General features: G+C 49.0%; 1 protein-coding gene across 3 annotated transcripts in view; it reads left to right on the forward strand.

The window, feature by feature from the left end:
- LAMA5 (laminin subunit alpha 5) overlaps window positions 1-24857 on the forward strand; it is an 85213-nt gene that overhangs the window by 3095 nt on the left and 57261 nt on the right. For all 3 annotated transcript variants that reach the window (XM_048321500.1, XM_048321501.1, XM_048321502.1), the window contains exon 2: window positions 3121-3273. In XM_048321500.1, the coding sequence (XP_048177457.1) occupies window positions 3121-3273 (153 nt within the window). The remainder of the gene's footprint in view (window positions 1-3120; window positions 3274-24857) is intronic.

Genomic DNA, 24857 nt, shown 5'->3' on the forward strand with positions numbered 1-24857 from the left:
GGGATCATGCACTGCTCCTGGGGTGGGGCAGGGTTGTAGATGATTATTTCAGATTAGGAGTGTAACAGTGAGGCAGGTTACTGGCATTAACTGAAGCAATTATAGACCTCAGAATTTCAGAACATACAACAAATTTGGCCGATTTCAAGTCAGTGCTGCTTGTGCCTTTCTCTGAAGCCTGTCTTCACCCCAGCCCTGTGTTCAGAGCACTGCTTTGCACGCTGAACTGCAGCCCTGAGCTATCCTTGCCTGAGGAGCGTGGGCACTGACCAGAGCTCTGGTCCTCTCGCTCTTTCAGGTATTGGTAACAGATGAAATCTGAAGCTGTTTCATTCCTCAGTGTCTCAGGGTTAAGTGACATTCTCTTTTGATATGCTGTGGTGTCGGTGACCATTTGTCCTGGTGCCTCTTTATCCCATGCTGTGTCTTTGGTGTGTAGCTCTGTGTGGCAGAGGGAATCGGGCTCAGCCCGGGGCTCTCAGTGCTCCAGGTGACAATTGGTGCTGTAGCTCTCTGCACGTGTCTCTTCTGTGTTTACATCTATGATAGTGTTGCATTTCAGTGGTTTGACTGTGGCTGAAAACACAGTTTTGGAACAAGTTGTTGTTGCCCGCAGAAAAGACACCTGGTGAGGCAGTGCCTGCTTAACTCCATGTGAGCAGCTGATCTGCAGGGACAGCCCAGGGAGCAGCTTGCAAGCAGGCACTTTGTCTGAAACAGTACTTTTTACACCCCGTTTCCTGCCCTTTTTACCTCATCCCCAGCAGCCCCATGCTCCCTGTGGCTTTCTGATAAATCAGGTGAGGGGAGCTGGTGGTGGGTCATGGCAGGGTCAGGTAAACTGGGACAAAGCCACCTGTGTCCCCTGAGAGCGGTGCCAGCAGGGTGCCCAGCTTGTCTTTATGCTCAGAGGAAACTTCAAAGTTCCCACTGACCTGTGAAGGATCAGGCCTTGCAGGTCTCTGGAAGCTGCCCCTCATTCAAACCTCCTCCTTATCTCTCCCTCTTTGCAGTTTGCTCTGATAGTGGCAGTTTTATGTTCTCTGAGCCGCCTTGCAACTCCTTGCATTGCTGAAGTTCTTTCTGTGGCCATACCTTTGTAGTGTCCACGCCTCTCCTGCTCTGGCAACCTGCTGTCTCTGCTAAGCCTGCAGCTCACAATTGCTTTTTAATTAAAATCCTCTTGCTGATGTCAGAAATTCCCTGTAGAGAACCTAACACAATGTGCAGGAGGCTGAGTTGCTCTAAAACACAAATAGCTGGAAATGATTCAGGTCAGGTTTAGGTCTGGCTCTAATGAAACAACTAATGAGCAACTGGTGCATCAGAGAGGCTAATCACACTTTGAACAGCAAACCTGGTTCAGCTGTTGATGTGTTCCCAGCCCAGCAGGCTGCCCAGGGAGGGACAACAGCAGCATTATAAATGTGGAGCAGCTGATCCTAATTTTTACTCCACTCTTACTCAACTTGAGTTGACTGTCTCCCATCAATGTGACCTTTGGGTTCAAAATGCTTTTTACATCTGTGGCAAGAATTTAAAGCATGAAAGCACTTTATTTTTTTGTTACTTATGCCCATTTTTTAATCTTGCCTCGCTCTCCCCCCCCACCTCAGTGTTGTGTGTTGTGCAGCAGAAATTTCCACACAACCTGTTGCACCGGTTCCAATTAAAGGTTTGAGCTGAAGAGTTGGGTCAGTTTTATCTGGTCTGCTCTCCCTCCTGGCTCAAAGCATGTCCAAACCAGCCTTGTGACCTCTCTGTACACTGAGTGCTCCCTGCATGAATGTCAGGGTTACCTGGATGGTTTCAGCTCCCCTTTTCTTTGGCTTTGTGCTTGCCTGTCTCTATTTCCATATCTCTAGAGGAAATAATTTAAAAGTGTTCTTGTTCAGGGCAATTTGTGTTGGAGAACTGCCTGCAAGTAACAAAGCAGGTGGCAGTGAGGAATAATGCTGTGAAATCTGTTTCCTTTGCACTGAGATTCCTCCAGAGTTTGGAGCATCTGGAAAATCACACAGTCTGCAGTGGCTCTGCCTTGCCTCAGCCCTTGTAGGGGCAGCAAGGGGATTACCTGTCTTGAGATCTTGTACCTGGTGTAATATTAACGCTGGCTGCAGCTGGGACAGGCAAGGGCAGCATTCCTGCCCGGGGATAACTGGGGATAACTGCGCCTTTAAAAGGAAAACTGCCTGTAACACAGCTCCCTTCCCGGCTGTTTGCAGCAGCAATTCAAGTGACACAACAGTGGCTACACAAAACAATTTGCCAGTTTTCAGGGCTCTTTGCAGGTTTCTTTGAGCATGGGTCAGATTCATTTGTCCGTTAATGAGAGAGAAAGAATTGCCCCTAACAGCTCAGGTCTTTGTCTGATCCTGCTCAGGAGGTGCTGTTAAAGTTGCAGCGTTGTTTTCTCTGGCAGCGTGTCCATGGAGCTGACAAAACCACCCTGGCCACAAAAGCAAGGCAGAGAAGTGATGGCAGACCCTGGCCAGCTGACAGCTGGGGCTGTCCCTTTCTGGCCTTGCATTGCAGCATCATCAGCAAAAGGAACTTGGCTGCGAGACTAAGCTTGAGAACATAGCTGAAAGAACTATATTGTGAAATGAATAGGTGGACAAGAAACAGATTGCAGGGAGCTGGGCAGAGGAGCTGCCAGTCTGAGCCCATAGAAGTGACTGAATGGTTCAGGTCAGGATCGCTGGGCTCGGCAGGGGTGGGTGTGAGTGGCAGCCTCAGCAGAGGAGCTGCTGGCCACGGAGTTTGAGCCACTGCTCTTCATTGGCAGTGCAGCTTCTCCCTCAGATACTCCTTCCGCTGCTTCTGATAACTAGTCCTTTGAGTCTGGGATCCTTTGCCAATGTTCACTGCATATCTGAAATTCAGGAGGGATGCTGCTTAGAGCAGCCCAAATTCCGCACTGGGTGGTTGTGGGGGTTTTGAGCCTTTTCATGTACCTTTTTGCATCCGCACTTTAAATTGGTGCAAACAGAAATTTCCATCTCTTGATTTGCTTTAGCAGGCTTACACCCTGTGTTTTCTGGATTGCTGTGATATCTGTCTGCTTTGTACCGTGTTTTTCTGGCCAGAGTTAAATGTTGTTTTTGTACTTTCCACCAGGGCCAGTACTGCGACATCTGCTCCTCTGCAAACAGCAACAAGGCCCACCCCATCACAAATGCCATTGATGGGACAGAGCGCTGGTGGCAGAGCCCCCCTCTTTCCCGGGGACTGGAGTTCAACCAGGTCAACGTCACCCTGGACCTTGGACAGGTAACAGAAATCCTTTCTTCGTTACATTGTAGACCATGCTAGTGAGGAAGTGCTGCTCTGCTTCTAAAATCCTTTTAGTGGACCTTGCTGGAAGTGTGGAACAAAATCCACTCATTTAATGACAGAGCAGGAGGCCCTGGTTAACACAGAGAAGGGAAAACCTCCTGCCTGTTGTAATATTAACTATATTGTGCTCTTTGCTGTTACTACTTAGATTTTCCCTAAAAGTTGAGTCACTTGTGGAAACTCATCCCATTATGTAGGTGCCATTCCCCTTAGAGGGTACCTGCCTCTCAAAGGGGGACACTTAGCAAGGCCTCACCCCAAAATGGGAAATACAGCCGTGAGAAATTCAAGGTTGCGCTCTAAAACTTTCAACTGGTGCATTTAAAGCTCCTTGAAAAACAGCAAGTCTGTCGTGAAGGTCTTCCTATAAAAGACAAAGGGTGACTATGGATGTTTGGTCTCTAGTGCTGGCAAGTCAGAGGGAATTGCCATTGTAATAGCAGGGCTGCCAGCCCCCTCTCTGCCACCTCCTCTGCTGCTCCTATTCATCTGCAAAATGTCCCTCTGGACATGGAGTGTTCTCTCAGACTTTGCTCAGCTCAGAGGGAAGCAGTGTCAAAGATGTTCTGTGACTTCACAGGTGACTTTTTCGCTCTCTCTGCTGGAGTAAGGGCTCATTTGTCACTGCAATTTGCAAGGTGCCTGACTCCAAATGTAGATACCCAGGCTGTACCGATGCCGATACCCTTCTGTTAGATGCTTCAAACACACACTTTAGTCCCCAGGATTGTCTCTGATCCACTTGCTGTAGCACTCGTCTGAGTCTGCCAAACACCCTTCATGAATTTGTTCTCTCTGAGTGCCAGCAGTCTAAAGCTGTGCTGTACCAGCAGCAGTGAAATATCTGCTACTGCCCGGGGCACAAGAGCTGTGTGGGCAAAGCCTCTTGGGGCCGCACGCGGGGAGCTGAGCCCTCACCAGCGTAGGTGGCATCTGCTGTGTCTCTTAGAAACAGCCCAGCTGGCAGGGATGTGCTGGTGGGTGGGTTGCTTTGTGCTCACTCCCCCTGTGACCAAGGGCCAGCCTGCAGTGTGGCTTTTCCATCACTCACTGCTTCTCTGGAGAGGGATTTTTCAAAGATCAGCTTTCCTCAGGAGCTTCTCCTCCTCTTTGTCATTTCTGTGGCAACTTTCTGGCTTTAGGCCAGAGCTAACCCAGCTGCCCTGTACGCCTGCAAGCTGCTGAGTTTGGCTCACCTGGGGGCTTGCAGCCTTCAGAGCTGCTGTGCTGGGAGCCAGAGCTTGGAATAAAATGGGAAGACTTCAGTACTGTTAAAACCGAGCTGGTCTAAGTTGACCTTCTCTCTCCGGAGTCTGTTTGCCCTCGGTACCCAGGGAGATGGGATTGTGCTTTCATTTCTGCAGGGTTGGTACCAGAATTTGCATGTGTGTTGAAGGTGGCAGATGCTTCACCTGGCGTGGATTTTCTCTGGGCTCACAGACCCTCTGCTTCCCTGTCACCTTTGCAATACATCACAAACCCAGCTGGTCCCAAGAGCAGCACAGTCCTAAAGCTTCAGTGGGTTTTAGTGGCTTCCCCTTTTTACATGGCCTTATTGCATGTAATTGCTGTAATAACCTGTTTATGCTCCTGGTGAGAGTCAGTTCTTTGCTTTTAACTCCTTTGTTTTGGTAGGTCGGGCAATAGGAACAAGATTAAATGTTAGGGAATCATTAATTTCCTCCTTTTGAAGTTGACTCTGGTTGAAAGGATAGAAGAGAGAAATTCTTGGGAGCCAGTGTGGTCAGCAGGGCAAGTGCAGGATCAGGCCAGTGTACCTGGCAGCCAGGCTTCCCAAATTCCTTGGATACCAGTGAAAACAGCACAGGTAGCAACACCCTCCCAGGCATGTCTGACAGCAGGGCTTTTTTCTGGCTGGCAATCAAGGCCTCTCCTTCCTCTGTGTATCAATCTTGAGAGCTCTTGGACCAATTAAGGTTTAATTTAAGGGACTCACAGCCGCTAAAAGCTTTTGTCCCTCCGGGTTCTCGTGGGTGTCTGGTGTGCTGATGGCATTGGGAGCACGGCAGGGGCTGGCACAGGGGGTTGTGGTGTCAGCCCCTTCCTTTGCTCCTGCTGGCTTCATCCTTCTCCAGCCATAAGTGCTTAATTACCAGCTGGAATCGGGTTTCTCCAGCGTTTGGCGAGGCTGTGGCACCTGGGAGAGGGTCGGTTAATTAAGCAGCCTGTTGCTCTTTGCTGTTTGCTGGCCGGGAGCTTGCTCTCCTCACAGGGGTGTTAAAATCCTGTGGGAAGGAGAGAAGGAGGAATATTCACAGCCAGCAAATAAGCTCCAGAATGATTTGGGCTGGCCACCCAGCTGGTGTGAGGATATTAAGCCCTCTCCTCATGTCACCTTAGTGCCAGCAGCAGCCTAATCTTAATGGCTTCATCAGCAAGGCAGGTCAGGGGTCCCACCATGGCTGTGTCCTGTTATCTGCTGGGGGGGCTGGGTGGGAGTTGCTCCTGCTGGTACCTTGTCTGTTCCTGCCTCCTTGGGGAAAAGTGATTTTTCTTTTCAGAATTGGTGGGGGAGAAAGGCTGCAAGAGGAGGAAAAGTCACTTGAAGGTTTCCATGTCAGACCCGGGTCTGAGTGCCAGAAATATGACAAACAGCTCCAGGGAGGAAAATTAAATGGGTTTTAGGAAATGCTGAGGAGTATGGAGAGGGAATTTTTTTTTTCTTGCTTTTAATCATGACCTTGGGCCACTGCATGAATTCGATGTAAAATACATCATGGCACCAAGATGAAGCATGGCTCAGGTTTTGGAGAGTAGAATTGTGGGTGCTGTGTGCTGGGAGGACACTGCTGTTGCTGGACGGTCTGGACTTGTCAAAATCCCAAAAAGTGGCTGTCCTACCTAGCTTGGAGGGCAAAGGTCCATGTTGTGGTGCAGGCTCTTAAACCTCCCCCACTGCTGCTCAGCTCCAAGTTCTTTCCTCTCCTGCCTGGAGGCTCCAGGCCAGCTGGAAATGGGAACGTGCCTCTGCTGCAGAGGGGCTGTGCAGAGAGCAGAGGGACAGGGGACCATGACTCACCACCACCATGGAAATTGTCCCCTGTGATCCTGCTGTGATTAAGTACCACAGTGGGTGGAGGGGGAGGAAGGGGTGTGATGGAAGATTCTCCCCCCCCCCCCCCCCCCCCACCCCAAAAGGTCGTTTGAGTCAGAGCTGACAAGGTTTAAGGAAACATGAATGGCTGGCTCCCTGCCAGAGCCTGACATCTTCCTTGCATGAAGGTGAACCCAGGCCAGCCCTTCCTTGAGATGTTTATGGATAAGTTGGTGCTTTATGATAACTCTGGGGGAGGAATGCTTGCAGTCATGCAAGAGCAGGAGCTTCGTGCCAGTGCTTGCTTGAGGTTAATTACTGCAGTGAGAAGGTGGCTGGGTAGCAGCCAGCATCTCCCCCTGTGTTGTCTGCTGGCCCTGGTGACACTAGAGAACAGCAGGATTTCAGACTGAAGCTTTGCAGGGAGTCTTGATTTACACCCCAAAGATACTTAGTTGGGCAGTGCCTGACAGAAACACTGACATCCATTCACTTCTGCTGAGGAGAGAAGAGAAGCCTCCTCCTTTGGAAACCTCCAGAGCTCCTTAAAATGCAGCTCCCTTTGGGGTTAGAAGGAGGAAAAGAAAAGTTGCATTCATTGGTAATTCACAAAAGTGGAAAGGAAATGAAAGGGATTGTGAGCCAAGCTCCCGGGCCAGTACGAAGGTGTGTTTTGTAGTTGCTGTGGGACGTATCTCAGCAAGGGAGTAGATTGATAACTTTCTGGGTGCTTTGAGAAGCTCCTCTTGAGTTTTCTGCTGATTACAGTGGGATCTGCCAAAGCTGCCACTTTTTCTGGCTTCTGAACTGATTAACTTGTGCTTGCCAGGCTCTTCCAGCTCCAGAGTAAAGGTGTTGATACACAAAACACACGAGGTGCTTCAGCCCTTGGCCAACAGGCTGCTGGTCTTTCAGTGTGAAATGTGGCTCAAAAGGAGCTGGGTGTTTTTCCCATGGGGGATTTTCAGGCCATAAACCTACTTCCTTTCCCTTTTGCACTGCAAACGTAGCCCCTCAGGACCAGCTTTGCACTATGGTGTGATGTGCAGGATGCCTACAAGTGTTTGAGAGTAGCTAAATGCCTGACTTGCACGAACAGCTCAATCCTTGTTGTGTGAACTGTATTCTTGTTAATGAGTATTAAATTCCTGCTCATCTTTGGCAGATCTGAGCTGGATTAGACCTGGTCTAAGGCTAAAGGAACACCACTGATCCAGAGCATAGTACCTTATGTGTAACAACACTCCAAAATCTTCTTTCACCTCAGTTTCTCACCTCCCATTTATTTTCATTTAGTTGAAATAGTAATGGGAGCTGCTGGTAGAGGTCTTCAGGAGCCCCCTTTGAAAGGCAGCTGTAAGGAAATCCCTCAAACTGATGGGCTGACGCTCACCTCGCTGTTCCCAGCAAAAGCCTTCAACATGAAGATGAATGTGATGTTTATTTCCTGGCTTAATTAATTGAAGAGTCCCTCTTGAGGGAGTAAACTCATGAAATCCCAAGAGAACACTCAGGGTTCTTAATGAATAAAGATGATGTCCTAGAGGCTGCTTTCCCTAGGCTTGATGTGGGATAAGGGTGATGGTCATCCAAGCATTTTCAGCTGAAAACCATTTAAATTTCTCCCTTTTTTCACCTTGTTCCTTTTGCAACTTCATTTCCGTTGCTGTGGGAGCCCTTACTGCCTCCGGGTGATGAAGCTGCTGCTTACATTTCCCTCGAGGGCACTCTTGTTCATTCTTGCTGTGCACAGGGGGAAAGTTGAACCGAGTCTCTTCTTTTCCTTCCCCTCACTGGGGATGTCTCCTGCAGCATTTTCCCCAGCACACATCCCTGGAAAATGCACAGTGCCTGTTTCTCTCAGGGCCACAGGCTGCTTTACCTGCCTGGTGTGTTTTTCATGGAGCATTGCAAGAATGGGTGAGGATTTAAGGTTTTTTTTTTTTTTTACATGGTTTTTACTTTTCTCCTCTTATTGTTGAGGAGTAACTATTTGGTAATTACTCCTACTTGGTCTTCACTGTGCTGGGGCACCACTGTGGGAAAGGGGTAGGAGGGCTTAGTGACATTTATTGTGAGCTTTTGCACCTTAAATAAAGGGCTGGGGCGTGAAATCTCTAACAAAGACGTTCTTTCTCCAAATTGTTCTCTGGCTCTTGGAGCAAAAGCAGTATTAAAAATAAAGCACATTAAGTAGGCTGAGCAGAAGTCTTTTTTACTTTCCACAGCTGAGCTTGCAGTCTCTTCTCCTGTGTAGAGTCCTCTGCAATTGCCATAAAATCCTTCAAAAGCAGTTCAAGGTCTTTGTTTATAGGCTTCAAAACTATGGTTTCCTGATCTGAGATGGTTTTGGGTTCCATTTAACTACAGAGCCTGTTCAGTGCTGCTGTCCTTTGCAGTGGCTGTGGGATGGAAGCAGGGTGTATATCTGTAATGCTTCTCTGGGAAAAGCAGAAAAGGTGTGACTGGGAGAGCGTGCAGCACTGGGAGCTGGAACCAAGCCCAAGTGGATGGATCCTCTCTTCTCTCCCAATTTATTTCCCACTTTATTGTTTAAATTAACTTAGCTGTGAAGTCTCTTCTTCAAAGCTGCGGTTCCCCTGACCTGGACCTGCAGCTATTTAGGGGGTTTTTTTGGGCTGATAAAGTGAGATTTTTGCCTTGCCTTCGTGCAGAAAGGTCGAGAAGGGCCATCTGCCAACTCCCACCAGATTCCTGGCTCCAAGGGCTGTGTGGGAGCCGCTCAGGTGAGCGGGAAGGGAGTGTCTGGTTGTTAATCAACTGGGGATCTGTCTCCTCTGGCAGCAAGAGCAGACCCATCCTCTCCTTTTCAAACAGCCTTGCCAAATTGGATGCCAAGCTCCAGGATCCAGAGCAGCCAAGGCTGAAACTTCTTTCCTCTTTGCTGCTGCTGCTGTTGTTGGTCAGTGTTAAGGGAAAAGATGTGCACAGTACTGGTGTAGGTAAATCACAGGTGACACATGCATTTTAGTTGTGTGTTATGTTTATTCCAGTCATGAACCAGTACTGCTTAAAATCAGTCTTCCAGGGCTGCATTGACTAGAAAGTATTTCACTTGTAATGTCTGATTCCCAAAAGACCTGCCCTGCACATCTGCCAGGCTGTGAGCACGGGGAAGAGCAGGGGAGCAGGAGGCTCTGGGCAGGTCACTCAGCACTGTGGCACCTTTTGTGGCCTCAAGGAGGTTGTTTCTGCCTGTCCTTTGCATCTTGTACAAATGACCCTTGTGCTTCAACAGCTTAATCTTCCCAGAGGCTGTGCTTGCTCTGCCTAGACCTGAACCAGGTGTTAAAATAAGCCTGAACCTCCTCCCCAGAACAGCTCCAGGTAATGACTGATGAAAGGATAATTGCTGGTTCTAAGAAATGCATGCAAGATTTCCACTGTAGTTTCTCCCTAGGTGTTGTTGCCTATTTATAATGCTGGTGTGATGAGAAACAAAGAGGCTGATGCTGAGGTCTCCTGCCGTGGAGCTTCTTACTCCCTCCAGGCTGTCCCTTCCTTCTCAACTCCCTGGGATTCTTCAAAGATTAGGAGAGCCTTGGGGGTGAGCGCGGGCTGGGGAGAGGTCAGGCTGGTGTAGGGGAGGTTTTAGTTTGTAATGAATAGCTGGAAGGCAAGCCTGGTAATTTCTTGCTGTTCTCCTGGAAAGTGTCTGCTTGGCTGGGTTGGAAAACAAGAGTGTGCTTTGACTGGGGTGTGTGTGGGTACACGTGCTCCGGGGTGAGCTCTGTCCGTGGCCGCACCAGGCGAGTTAAAACAGAGCGGGACCGCCTGGGTCAGGCCCCTGTTTGTGTTGTTTTCCTCCTTCAGGAAATTTTTTGGGAAGGTCAGGTTACCCAGTGGATGCAGAGTAGTTCACAGCTGTGACACAGAGCATGCTGGCATCCCGTTAAGTGGTTTAGCATTTTCTGTGCTTTGGCTTGTCCCACCTCCAGAATGGGAATACTGCATTTTATCTCCATCGTTTTCTGTGCATGGCCTGCATGCAGGAGCCTGCACAGCACCAGACCAGGGACTACAAAATCTCTTGCAGAAGAGAATGACTTCTTGTGTCAAGCTCTTGGCTTGGCTCTGTGCAGCCTTTCTCCTCTGTCTGTCACTTCTTCCACCAAGTGAGAGCATCCCTCAGCCCTATGGGTGCTCATCTGTCCACGAACTCATGTCCTGCACACATCCCCGAGTGCTGAAGCTGAGGGCTGTGAGCCTGGAATTGCTGCCAGTGCTGCTGTTTGTGTGGGAATGGGAGACAGGCTCATCCTGTGCCATTGCACAGCCAGTTCAGTTCTTGACGCTTGTCCTGCTCAGGATGGGAAGCCCCTCAAGTGAGCTCTTCCTGCTTCCTGGGGCACGATTCCAGGAGCTGTCCTTGCCCTCCACAGCTCCAGCACAGCTATATCCTGGCTCAGAGCCACAGGGCTGGCAGGGAGGATGCTAAATACACTTTTGATCATCTGCCTAGTCAGCTCTCTGCTCTTTCAAGCCTGTTCTAGTCCCCTGCACCTTTCTTTTGATGCTTTACCAAGCCTGGCTCAGCCCTGCATTCATGTCTGCCATATCCTTTTATTATAGTCATAAACGTGGGGCCTTCAGGCTGTGCCCAGCCTTGATCCTCAGTCGTTTCCTGTTTTCTGGATTCAGTGCTCTTCAAATTCCAGACCTCTCCTCCTATGTTTAATGCCAACAGTGCAATAAATAGTACACTGCTTCCCGTTTGATAGAAATGAAAAGGGAGACCAGTAGGAAGACGCAAGGAGAGAGGCACATGCCTCATGTGCTGGGGTGGAAGAGTCTTCCTAAATGGCTTAAGAGCAGACTCCAGATCAGTGGCAGTTCATTAGGGAAATGTGGCCTATTCACACAGACCTGGTAACTGACGATTTGTTTCTGGAGGTTAGAGAGGAGACATGGGAACAGGGATGAGAGATACTGGGAGATCCAGGGAGGAAGAGGACAAAGCCTTGAGAGTGACACATGGATGACTCTGCACAAGGCAAGGACTGGGCAGTGGTTTGGGGCTACTTTGGCCACCAGAAACTCTGACAAGAATGAGAGGAATGACATTTTGTTCCCCACAGAAGGATTTGCCAAACATGACTATAAAAAAGCCTTTGTTAACGTGAGGTCACTGCTAGTGGAAGGTGGGTCTGGATGGTGCCAGCTCCTGTTCGTGCAGTGGAGGAAGCCACATTGCCTGTTTCCTCCAGGCACCCTCCGTGGCCCCAGTGCTTTGGCAAGGCAGCCACATAGAGGCAGGGAGAGGATGAGCAGGTAACGGGGCCAGCAATTGCTGCTGCACCAAGTCCTGCCAGGACTTGTCAGTCAGGGCTCCTGGAGGACAGTGTTAGGATGGTAGTTTGACATTCTTGTCCTTCCCTCTGTCAAACAACAGAACATTCATGGGAGATGATGTGGCAGAAAGCATCATTCCTTTTGTTCCCAGACACATCTACCTGGAGAAGCTGGGGCTCAGCCAGCAGGGTTAGACCAGCTGAGCTCCTCTGTTGCATGATGTATGTGGTTATCTGGAAGTTAGAACAGCTTCCCTTAGAAGAAGTTGCCTTTATCCTAGAAGATTTGCATATCACTGATGGCTTTTTCCATGAGGCTGTGTGCTGTAAACTGCATCTTTGATGGAGGAGATTTCCTGGCAAAGGTGGTGTTTGTAACTTGCTCTAGTTGATGTGCCCTGCCTGAGAATCACTTTGCATCTTCAGCTTGGCATCCTGAGCCTTGCCAGTGGTTGTTTGTGTAACCCATGCAGGGACAAGCAAACAGCCAAACTGAGAATTGCCACAATTTTTTTTTCAGTTTCCCTTTTCTTTCTCTGCCTGCTTTGATACAGAGCTCTCCCTCACACACACACACTCAGCTGAGCTCTATTTATGGGTTCCTGCAAGTTCCCATCACTGTGGATTGGAGCATGCCCTGTGCCCAAAATCCAGCTGGCATGCTGCTGTAGGCATCTCTTGGATCTAGTTAAATGTGCTCAATGCCAAGTCCCGATGGGAAGAGGAAAAGAATGGCTTTCTGGTATTTGCACATAGTTGCAAACTGTAAACACAGACTCATGACTGCAAACAGAAATCTGTATCGCTGCCTTCATCATGACTTCACTGTTGTTGTCCTGGCTGTTTGCTAAAGCTGTCCCTTAATCCTATTCCAGGCTTTTGCAAAGTCTGCATCCACCCAAACTTAGTGGGCACAAAGATTTTGGCTGGACTCCAGGAAGGGGTTTGGTTATTTCTTTCTCTACCAGTTGTCGTTTTCTGCCTTGGAGCAGGCTTGCTTCAAGTCTCTGCAAATGGGGCTGGAAATACAAGGGGGTCTTGAGGGGATTGTGAGGACAAACCCAGTGTTCTTGTGAGCCTCGTAGGTCTGAGCAGCAGCAAGAACTCCACACAAACAGTGTAGCTGCAGATCTGTGCTGGTGTTAGCAGTGCCATTGGGAATGTTAATCCCGCTGTGACCCTGGTATGTGCTGCTGTTGGGCCAGCTCACCCAGCTCTGAATGGCAGCGTCATGGTGGGGAAACTTGCTGACAAATGCTAGCGTGGTGCATGGCTGGGATGCAGATTTTTAGAAGAATAAACCTGCTTGCATGCATCGGGTTTGGCTTTGTTGAAATCTGCTAACGACCAGGCTTTAAACCCAGCGCTGTCAAGGCTTGCAGGAACCACGCAGAGGAATTACAGAAAGGCTGGGTGCTCTTGGGTTTGGTGCAGGGACCTAATACAAGGTGCAAGGGAGACTCTTTTCCTGTTGGAGCTGGGTCATCTTGGTACATGTGGAATCTGGAGCCTTGTCAGGTGCAGAGAGGGGCCTACCAAAACCATTTGTCCCTGGGAATGGTGAAGTAAGAAATACAAGGAAAGACAGGCATTTGCCACCTCCTAGAACTGGGTTCAGAACCAGACAGAAATAAGGTGTCAGAGTTTGAGCATCCATATCCCCTTCCAAACCCAACAGAGGGAGGATTTAGGTATATTCCTTTGGGTTGCTGGAGAGCTGAGGCATGTGTGAGTCATTCATCATTGGCACCTGGCCATTTGAAATGAAAAGCCTTGCAGGGCTTTGGTGGCAAGCTTGAGACCTCTCACGTTGTGCCAATTTTTAGTTAATTCGTTCTCTTCCGTTTCCTTCCCCTCCTCACCCTTCCCATGCGCGCAGGTTTGTGACAGGATATCCACTTCATCCGAGGGAACTGGGGGAAATACTTTCTTGTAGTGTGGCCTGCTGCCAAGGTTGCTTTGTTCTCCTTGTCACTGAAAGAACAGCCCAAGGAAACCCTTGGAACCGAAGCTGGCATGCGACTTAGAGTGGATTTCCTGCAGCTCTGCAAGTGAAGTGTATGACATGGGGATTTTTTTTTAAAATCCCATAAATGCAAGGAAAAAGGGGGCTTGGGTAGGTTACAGATGGCTGGGTCTGAAATCCTCTCTTTGATGGGAAGTTGCTGTGTCACGGACGTACAGGTTGTGCCTTGTCAAGGTTAAAATCACTCTTGGGGTTTTTTTAGTTGAATTAAGAGCTGAGCTTGCAACAGGCCTGGGGTTTTTAGTAGAATTCAGTTTGTGGTGAAGATGCTGGTTGACCATGCACCATTCAGTGTGTTGTAGCTGGAGGCTCTGCATAGCAACTCCCGAGTGCTCCATGGAGGCATAAGTCATTTTTGTCACAAATTCAGAGCTGTATTGATAATGGCAAGAAAAGTAGTGAATTTCGGTGTTTGGGACTTAATTCCTTGCTGTTGCCAAAGCATTGATGTCCAGGGCCCTGGGGTGTTTGTATAGAGAGGGTGAGACAGCTCTTCCTCGTTGTGGTGGGCTGGCACCTGGGCTTGTGCCCTACCACCTTTCTCTGCCCACTGTGCCCTGTGGGACACAAGATTTGGCTCCTGTTTGTCATAGCAGATCAGGTGGCATTTATCTGTGTACATACTGTGTTTTGGTGGGATCCTTACATCCCTGCCCAGGACCTCCAGAAAGCTGGGAATGTCACAGAGATCTAATTAACTGTTGGCCACAGAAGAAGCAGATGCTGTTTCAAGTCTCATCCAAAGCACAAAATCCTATTTGTATCCTATGGAAGAGGACTTGAGCGTTTCCTTTTTCAGCCCATGATTTAGCCAAGGGCTTCCTGAACAAACTTAGCAAATCAGCAAGGCTTTGGCAGTACTAAAAAGGGTCTTACTATAGCTCTTTTATAGTATTTTTTAAATTTTATTTTTAGTGCTGCAGAGCCCAGGCTGTCTGGATGGAGCAGGTCCCAGATTTGTTCAGCTCCTAGCCTGCTCTGGAGAGCCCGTCCCAACAAGCTTGTGGTCCTGACTGCTGGAGTTGTGCTTGTAAAACTGGGTGTAAAAACCAGCCTGCAAGCTGTCTAAAGCACAGACAAGTATTCTTTTGTCTGGTTTCTCCCTTTTAATTCTAAACTGGCCCAGGAACTCCTCTAAGAATATTTAAATGCCTTGTGCAGTCAACCTGTATTGATCTTACTTGCTACAACTCAAACAACTCATAGAACATACAGTTGGGAACATTTGTTTGCTCTGGATGGTAGGAATGTCCTCTTGAAAATGTGCTATGCTTTGGTAAGAATGAATAGAGGGTTTTTCCACCCCCTCTCCAGGTTTCTGAAGGCCAAAGTCTTGAAACGGCTTAGAAAGGCTGCTGAAGCTGCTGATAAGATACGCAGCAAATGTGCTTGAGAGCCTAATGTAGGAACAGAAATGTCTGAGCTGTTTGCTTTCCCCTTAACAGTGTGAAAAATTAGTGTGTCTTTTTAAGGAGCCTGGGGAATTGTGTGCTCAGAGTGAGGGCTGTGCTGAGCTGTTACTCCTGGCTTGTGTTATCCCTGGGGCTGGCAGCTGAAACGCTTGGGTTGGAGTTACTGGGTAGGAGAGTGGAGCTCATTTGGACCCTGCAGAGCCCCAGTTGTTGCAGTTTTGTTTTTAGCAGGCTCCCTCTGGCTCTGAGCTTGCTGCAGAGATGGCCTCTTGATACGGCAAGCCCTGTGTTTGGAGATGTGATTTTTCTATCCAGTTAATTCCTTCTTTTCTTCCCCCACCACTTTGTTGTTCCTGTGTCTCATTGCAGAAGGAAGCTCTCCAGCAACTTTAGTAGCAGGTCTGTGCACCTGCTGTGAGTGTGCTGGGAGCTTTTGGTGAGGCTGGGCTCACACACCATCAGCCAGCTCAGGGGGAGGATGCTGCTCTACACTGTATATTTTATACCAGTGCTGCTTTTTGCCTGAAATGTGTGAGTGTTACCCCAGGCCAGGGGGGCAGAGGAGCAGGGCACTCATTGGAGCTGTGGGATCCCACTCTGCCCGTGCTGGGCTGCTCTGACATCCACGAGCCATCTGCAGAGAGCTACTTCCATGAAGGCCAGTTGGACATACTTCATCAGGGTGTGGTGCTGTGAGAATGACAATGTAGCTCTTGCTTAAAAACTTTCTTAACCTCTCAAGTCAGACACACCTGTGCTCTGCCCCCACCCTGGACACTTGCCATCCCGTATGCCTCCCCTTCTTTCAGCAGTGGTCTTTATTTCAGTGGTGTGTGCTTGCTCACCCAGACCTCTTATCTCCACTAAATCAAGAGTTTTCTTAAGCCCTTGTGTTTCTGTAGCACTCCCCTTATCTCTGTTCCTTCCCAGGGCTGGGCAGTGAGAGCAGGGAAGCAGGAGGGGCTGAGCACACTGTAAATGCCTGTTTGCCCTGCAGTGATGCTGTGTGGCTTAACAGCAACAGACAAGGCTGAAAGCACCTGGACGACAGTTGGGTTTTCCCAAATTGCTGGGCAGTTGGGGGTTCTGCATGGTGATTTTATTTTTTAGGGTTTGAGGCAATGGGATTTGTAGAGTGTTAATGCAGTCCAAAATTGCAGTTTCTCATGTGGATGGCAGGTCAGAGAAAAAGACTGAAAACTTGTCTTGCAGGTTGCTGTCAGGTGTATCTATGGTCTTGTGTCTGCTTTCTGTCCCCTTGTCCTTCTTCCTAACCACCAGAATCAGGATACTGTGAAATCCTGTGGGAATTTGCCATCCACAGGGAAGGGCAGCAGCTCCATAGCTCACCCCATCTTTACCCCAGTTGGTAGCCAGAGGTGCAGGTTTGGGCCATGACACCGAACTGCATCTGCAGGTGCTGTTTTGGGGGAAACCTGTGCAATGCGAGCACACCTGGATGAGGTATGACTGCCTGCTTTGGTGCAGGCAGCTGTGTGGATGGATATACATATCCTTGGAATAATGTCTGGCTGTCAGTTTTACTGTTTGTAAAGCATCTGACCTTTCTTTTGCTAAGGCTTTCAACAAGTCAATTTACGGTCTTAGAAGGGACCACCCAGAGCCTGGTTTTGTGGCTGGGGAGAAGGAAGGGAGGGAGCTTTTCAAAGAGCTGAGGAGACAAAATTACTCCTGTGGCCTGTATATTGATTTCATGAACCGTGAGGCTCCGAGGCAGATGCCAGTCTGCTTTGCTGTGATCTTGGCAGAATGTGACCCCTGTCCCTCAGCAGCAGAGGAGTGGAGGTGATCACGTTTCCCCAGGCAGATCCGATTTCTGGAGGATGTGGGGGTGATGTACCCTGTGCCTGGGAATGGGGCTGGGAAGCGTTGCAGGGGAGGCTTTGGCTGTGCCTGGTAGGCACACATCGAGTGCAAACACCCGCCTCAGCAGCTCTGGAGATGAGTGCCAAACTGGATTGCTTGTAGCTACGCTGTTTGCGTGAATGGCTTTGCCTCCCCTCCTTTGAAGATGATGATTCTCTTTTGAAAACAGGAGATCAAGAATCTGGTCTCAAGACGTGTTGAAAGACACTATTTACAAATGTTTATCCTGGAAAATATTTATAAAGCTCCCCTTGGGAGCAGAGCCTTACAGTACAGTGGTCTCCTATGGACTGAAGTACAGCTGTCTGACAGCTCATGAGCCAGACCTGCTCAGGCTGGTGTTCTGCTGAGATCCCACTTCTTCCCAATAGCCTTATTGCAGACCCCATGGTGTTTCATGTTGCTGTTACACACGGGGCTGTATTCAATGCTAAACGGCACTCAAAGGGCTCTGCCTCTACAGGAACTGCAAGTGTTTAGCAAAGGGTAGAAGTTACTTGGCTGCTCTAAAGGTATTTTGGGACATTCACATCAGTAAAAGATCAATAAAAGTTTCTTGTTAATCTCCTAGTGCCATGATGTGCCACAATAATGCTACTGCCATCTCCAAAGTATCAGCTTCATGTCCTTGGTTCTTGCTCCAAGGAGCAGCACAGATTCCAAATTTCAGCAGCAGTGTGGGGTAATGTGCACTGTCCCTGCCTGAATCAGAGCAAATCCAGAATCCAAATCCCTGATGGAGCAAATCCCCGATGGAGATGAACTCCCTGTGCCTGTGGTGCTGATGGTTGCACGCATCTCCAGTGAGGACATGCACTGGGTGTTCCAGGCGTGCTGAGTTTGTAATCCCCTGTTTATGCTGTATCCATAACTGGTACGTGAGTTCCGGTCCTTTTTCCTCTTGTCTTGAGGGATAGTAAATCACCCCTGGTGATGTTACTTTCTGGGCAGTGAGTGCAGATAAGGCCTTGGATTCTGCAGTGGGGGGGACTGATCAGTTATCATGTCCCTACACTACGAGGAAGGAGGGAACATGAGATGGCTGGGGTGTTTGTTGTCTTTGGTGCCGGCGTTGGAAAAGCTTTGGGGTTTATTTTCCCCACGTCCCAACGTCAGCAGTGAGCCTTGGTGCAGCTCAGCGTTCCTGCCCTGCGTGCCTCAGCGTCCCCGGGGCTGGGACAGGATGTGAGCGCGTTTGTGGCATGGTGGCCCCGGGTCAGGTTGCTGAAAGGGAGAGGGGTGGCAGGTGTGTGGCCAGCGGCACAGCCGGGGCTGTGGCACGGCTCCCTGTGCTCTGCAAATAAAAACCGCCCAGATTTGGAACTGGGTCAGGAGCATGACCTGAAACACACCGAGGGGCTCGGGGAGTTTTGGGCTGCGCCGCTTCCTCCCGATCCTGGCTGCTGCCCCAGCCAGAAATTCGGTGTGAGAAATGTGAGCAGGTGGATTAGTGCTGCCGCTGGCTCGGTGCTGACTGAGCAGAAGCACTTGCAGTGGCGGGGTTTGCAGTTGGCCTCTTTCTTCTTTGTGTGCCGAACCCTTTCTGACCAGGGTGGCTGGAGGTGTGCTGAAAGCATCAGTCCTCAGCAAAGTGAAGCTGTTGCAGTTGGGCTGGGCTTCTCTGTCAGCAGCAAGACCCGCTTTGGGCAGCCCTGGAGCAGGTCAGAGGAACATGGGGCTCTACAGAGAGCAGCGTGAAGCTGCTGTGGATGTCTGAGCCGCGGGGGCTGCTGGGCTGGAGAGCAGAGTGACCGCACGTGTCTGCAGCGTGCGTCGTCTTAATATGTTGTTTATTTGATGTGCTGTTTGTTCTGGCACAGCCCGGGCGCACGCTGGGGTGGATAATGCTGGAGAACAGCGTGAGCTAACCCTGCTTCTCAAAGAGAAGCCTTGCACTTGTTAGAAGCATCTTTTCTCCCAGTGCCTGCTATGTGGAAGCCAGGGATTCAGGAAGGGAGGGGAGTCTCTCTGCCTGTCCCCAAGGCAGGGACAGTAGCACACCTCTGTGTGTGTGGAAGTGCCTTTGGTGTTCAGCATGCCTGCACCAAACCTGGACAAAGGCTTCAGGCTTCAGTTGCCCTACAGCTACAGGGCAGAGTGCATGGGAGGAATGCGGCATCTGGAAAGGCCTTGGCTCTGGATTCTGCCTTCTGTCTTCCCTTATATCTTCTGCTGGTCCTTTGAAGGGTGTCTGGTGCTTTGCACAGCCAGCAGTGACAGCCAGCACACAGGATATGGCCGTGGTGGGGACAGTCAGCAGCCTGCCCCAGGGGGACTGTCTTGTGTCCCACCACATTGAGAGCCATCAATTTCCTGTTTTTGGTTACAATAACACAGCGCCTGTTTAAAAACAACCCGCATTAGCCCTCCCTCCGAAAGAATTTGAACCTGTCATGAAAATTAGAGGAGAAACATTTTCCCAGACGTCTCATCCAAAGTAGAGCATTGCTGGAACTTGAAGCTGCGGGAGTGGAGGGACCTCACTTGCCATCCCAGGGGGTCGGGGACGTGTCAGCATCACCCAGAGTGTATCAGCTGAAGCGATGTGGGGTGGAGATGAAAAAATTCCCTGATATTTCAGTGGCTGATCAAAACCATACTGAAAATCTGTGCCTGCGGGAGTTGCTGCATTTCATTAAATAAAAACAGCTTCTCTTCATCCTCCTGGAGTTGAGCTGACAGGGGCAGACAAAAACCACGTTGTTGATATCACACTCATGATATGATCTTATCAGCCCCTGCCTGTAAATTGTGACCAAGTTTGACTCTTTCCTTGGATTGATTTGGGAAGCCTCCTCTTCCCCAGAAATGAGTTTTCCAGATGCTTACTTTAAAGGGGAAAAAAAAAAAAAAAATAGTTAGGGATTTTCTTTGGCCACCTTTCCAGCTTCCAGCTGTTAAGTGCTGGAAATGTGTTCTTCATTATGTCCAAGAGAGAAATGTTTCTTTCTTCCGATTGGGGAGGCAATAAATATTTCACAACATAATATGCTGTGGACAAGTGAGTTAGTGTGGTTTGTTCTCTGGGCAGCAGCCCCCGTTGCTGCCGTGGGGAGCCAGTGCCGGTGTGATGGACGGGGCAGGGATTCAGCTGTCCCCAGGCTGTGCACGATCGCTTTACTGGATTATAGTTTCCACAACCAAGTGTCTGGTTCTGCCTTCAGAACCAAGCCCCACAGCAGAAATCAGCAGCAATCCTTAACAGCCCCTCTGCATTAACTTTCCAGCGCTGCCACTTACAGCCAACACGTAGCCTCCTCCGATTCCTTTCTCCTCATCTGACCCCAAAGCAGTTGAGTTCTGGGTTGAGCCTGATGAGCCAGCAATGGGGCTATTTTGGGTTAAGAGGAGGAAGGGTGAATTCCAACTTTGTGGATTACTCCATCCTCTGCCAGCATTGACTTTGCTCCTGGCAAGTATGCTCCAGTTTGCTTCTAGTGCTCTTGGCCAGCATGGCCTGGGCACTTCCACCGATCAGAGAATTGCAGGATATACCCAGCGCTTGTTCCAGCCAATGTTAGGCAATTAAGTTGCCAAAGTTTGGCATGTGCTTTCCTCTTTGGTCAAGAAGGTGCACAGGGATAGAACAGATAAATTTGGGCCTCTGCAAAAGTTTGTGTCTGTAGTCACTGCATCCAGCTTGGTGGTGCCAATTCCAGGGACAGCTGTGACAGTGTCTAGATCTGAGGGGACTTTCTTGGAAAAGATGGAGAGAGGGGGCTGTCATTGATGGTAACAGCAACTCACGACCTAAATCATCTCACGGAAGGTGTGGTGTAATCAGGGTGCATCCATGAAGGAGCCCTGGCAGCAGAACAGCAGTGGCTGATGCTGTACATGGTAACTCGTAGTGTGAAAAGAAAAACTGTCAAAAATGCTGTGGGCTGGTTAAAATTTGAAGGAGTGTGAGCCCCAACAGGGAGATGACATGACTGAAAGAGCAGAGTTGGACAATAGAACTGAAGTATTTCTTGGACAGGAAATGAAGGAGCAGCCCAGCAGGTGGGAAGGTGGTTGATTCACAGAGTTGGGAATTCTCCCGGGTCTCTGCTGTGATCCCTGTTCTGCACCTGGCATGGGCGGCTCTCATGCAGCCCATGTGTCCTCGGGGAAAGTAAGGAGGCACAGGTATCCATGTGGGAGTGTTGGGCAAGTTACCAGCTGTTGGTGTAGTTGCATCTCTACAAAGCGTAACCTGGAGCATACATCACCTGCTCCCTCCTGCCTATATACCTCTAAAAATTATTCCATCTTTTTTTTGCTTCTCACATTTTCTCTGGCAACAGCCCAAAACTAATGGGAAAGGCAGAATGGGACTTTTCAGATGTTCTAGACCTTCATTCCCAATATGGAAAATGCTTTAAAATATCTTCTTTGACCACAAAAACTGCAGCATATTTTCCCTTTAAAATAATGTTTAATAAGACTTTTTTTTAAAAAGGAATTAAAATACCAATAGAAGCAGGAGGGCATAAGCCAAGCATTAAGAAAAAACCCCTGAGGATAAAATGAGTTTGTGAGCAATTTGGTCTTGAACTCTGTGGGAATGGGACTAAATCTGTGAAGTCTTCCCGGATATCCTGGCATAATTTGGAGCCCTAAAAATAGCCCAAAACTTGAATAGCCTGGATGACCTCAAAGCTGCTTTTCAAGAGACTTTTAATGTAGTCAGAGTAGGTGAACACCCTGCAGCACATCCAGGTTTCAGGAACCCCTGATGGGTCAATTGGGGGATGGCTAATTGGTTACTGGACCTCGTTAGCATCAGGCTTTGATGGATTGGGCTCCCGGGTTTGCTCCTGCAATGAGCAAATAGTGGTGGGGCACAGTGGCCTCTTTTGGAAATGTGAAGCGAGTCTAAAGGGGCCAATTAAGCGGGTCCCAGGGAGGGCTGTTTCACAGAAGACCACGGCCCTCCCTGCTGCCGGCTGTGCTGGCCCAGAGCCCACTGCAGTGATTTATCCCTGGGCTCCAGTGCTGACCCCCGGGGCCGGGAGGAGATGCAGGCGTATGCGGAAAGGTGCTTGCGAGGGAGCTCTGCTTTGAAACAAAGCAGCCAATTTCCTTTCACCACAGACAAGCCTTATCTGTAGAGATTATGATGGTCTCCAGTGGAGCCTCTGGTGTCATAACTGTGCTCTTCCTGGGCAGATAGAGAGGCTTGTGCAAAAATCCCATAGCGGCAGCCTGGGATCTGATGCGGCTGTGACTCACGAGCTCTGGACTGTGTGGGAGGTGCTGGGACCAGGCAGTTTGGGGCTTTTTGGTTAGTTTTTGTGGGTTTTTGTGGTTTTGTTGTTTTTTTTTTTTTTTGTTTTTTTTTTAACTGGCAGATGAGAAGAGCTGCAGGGCCTTTTGTCCTGAACATTGTAGAGAGGCTCAGCTCAGGTGTGTTTTGAGGCATCTCACTGATGCCTGACTGCTGTTCTGGGTCTCTGCACATGTGTGGATCCTGCTGTGCTATCAGCAGAAGGCTGCCCAACACCTGGGATCTGTCTTGCTGGTCTGACAGGCATGGGGATTTCTCCCAGTAGTCATGCATGGATGTTGTCCAAGGAAAAGGTCTTCTTTGAGACGTGTTCTCCTCAGCCAGACAGAGAAGGTTGTTTTCTCCAACTCCTGGGAAACACTTCTCAGTGCACTCTTGCAAATACAAATGCAGGAATCTACTGCCTACAGGGTTGTTGTCCATAAAGCTTGCAGTGTGGGTTGTAGATAAGTTGCTTAGTCTGTCATACCCAAGAATGGACCATAGTTTATGTTCCTGGCACAAACATAGCTGAGGTGTGTTTGCCTTTTTCCCCTCTTCCTGTGGTCCCAGTGGATGCTGCTTAGCTTGACATTACTGATGGGCTGCAAATAGGTTGGTCTGGGGGAATTTTGTAGTTACCCAGTCCTCATCAGCCAAGAAAGATTACTTCTCCTCACCTCTTCATGCAAAGCCCCATCCTGCCTCTCCAAGTGCGCTGGGTAGCCAGGTTGATAAAGATTTTGGGCTAGTGTGTGTGTGTGTGTGTATATATATATATATATTTATATATATTTAGCTCATTCATATTGTTCTGTGATGCTCAATGTTCTTTTTGAAGCTGGGGCAGGAAGAGGCTGGAGATAAGACAACAATAAAAGGCTGGAATAAACCCTGCAAGCAGAGATAATGTACTTCAGAGAATATGGGTGAACTGGCAGACTGGAAAGTTCAAGGAAATTGCAACTTTTGGCCACTCAAGATGATGACTTTTCCCACCAACTGCTCTGCACAGCCTTGGCTTGTGATGTATGTGAGACAGCTTTTAGTTTAACTGGGAGCACCTGTTAGATACAAGTTCATTATGTTCAGAGTTGTATGACAGTGTATCTGTTATTTCACTAATTTTTTTTTTTTTAATATTAGTCCATTTAAAGGATTTTGTTCTTAATACCTGGCCTAAATCAAAAGGTTTCCCATGTACCCTCCTCAGCTTTTCCTCCCCTGCATTCTTGTTGTACGAATCCATCTTGTGATACCTGACACGTCTACAATGAGGAGAAATTAATCACTGCATCTTGTCTTGATTTTGCACCCTCCCACCCCAGCTTGTTGGGAAGTTGGCGTTATATCATTAGGGATTTGCTAACCCTGTGGAGAGAGGTCTCCTTCCTGTCTGCATTGCAGGTTTCTCTCCCTAAATGCCTGGGTTTGGGAGGTGTTGAAGGCAATGATGATGGGGAGATACCTTGAGCTACAGGCACTGGTTGCAGGGTCATGCTGGCTCCAGGGGATTTAAGACAGGATTTTTGTTTGAACGTGTCTTGAAGGATAGTTTTGAAAATTGCTGAGTATTACATCTCTCAGGACCTCGGTTCTCAGGCTGAACCTGAACTGAGAAGCAGGCAGACTCCTTTCTGACTCTGCCAATTTCTTTGCTTGGCTTGAAATGCCTTTGGTGTGTAATTCCATATTTGTTGGCTCTCCATCTTTATTGGGGTATAATTTACCCACAGACAGTGTTTGCTGAGCTTAGACATCAGCAGTGCAGTGTAGGTGCCGCATAATCTGCCACACGGATTTACCTCAGCCCTCCCAAATCTTCAGTAGCCCACACTGCTTCTGTACAGAAATGGTGCAAAAATCGATGTCCGGGCTGTGCCGCTTCTTATTTGCAGAGCAGAAGAAATGAAACTGTATGACAGGTCAGAACAGATTTTTTAGTGAGGAGCTGTTTGGAGGAAGTTGAAGAATTTTGGCCCAGCACAGGCTGAAATTCCTGCTTGGTTGTGTGGGAGCTTCAGCTCTGGGGGAGGCAGCTCTGCTTGCAAATCCATTGAGGCTTCGCCTGGGCTTTTATTTATAAGAGCACGAATGGTTTGTACTTTGCAGGCTGTGTTCTGGTGGCTTGCAAGAATGGGAAATGGAGGAGGTGTGGGGAAGAGCCCCTGTGCCTCCTTCCAGGCAGGCTCAGGGAGAAGGAGAGGACCTGAGCACACCAGAGGCTCCGAGCTCGTGTCCGGACGTGGGCCTGCGCTTTGTCACAGCTGTGCCCATACATCTGGGTCTGGAATGTGCTGTGGTTTAGTGGCTTGGTTTCATCACATTCACTGCCAAAGTCACGGATTCCTCCTATATGTTTTAAAAGCAAACAATCTGTGGCTGCAGACACTGTTCCCTGTGGGTCAGCATGCAGGCAGCGGGGGGAACACTTAAACCAAATGAACCCAGAGCTGTTAAATTATTCTCCGAGGAAATGAGAAAGATGAGCAGCAGCGACTGATGAGCTCTTGGTGAAATCCTCTCACAGTGGTGATGTCATTGGGCACGTAGAGGAGTGAACATCGACTTTTCATGG

The sequence above is a fragment of the Corvus hawaiiensis genome, chromosome 17 (assembly GCF_020740725.1).
Source record: "Corvus hawaiiensis isolate bCorHaw1 chromosome 17, bCorHaw1.pri.cur, whole genome shotgun sequence".
Taxonomy (NCBI): Eukaryota; Metazoa; Chordata; class Aves; order Passeriformes; family Corvidae; genus Corvus; species Corvus hawaiiensis.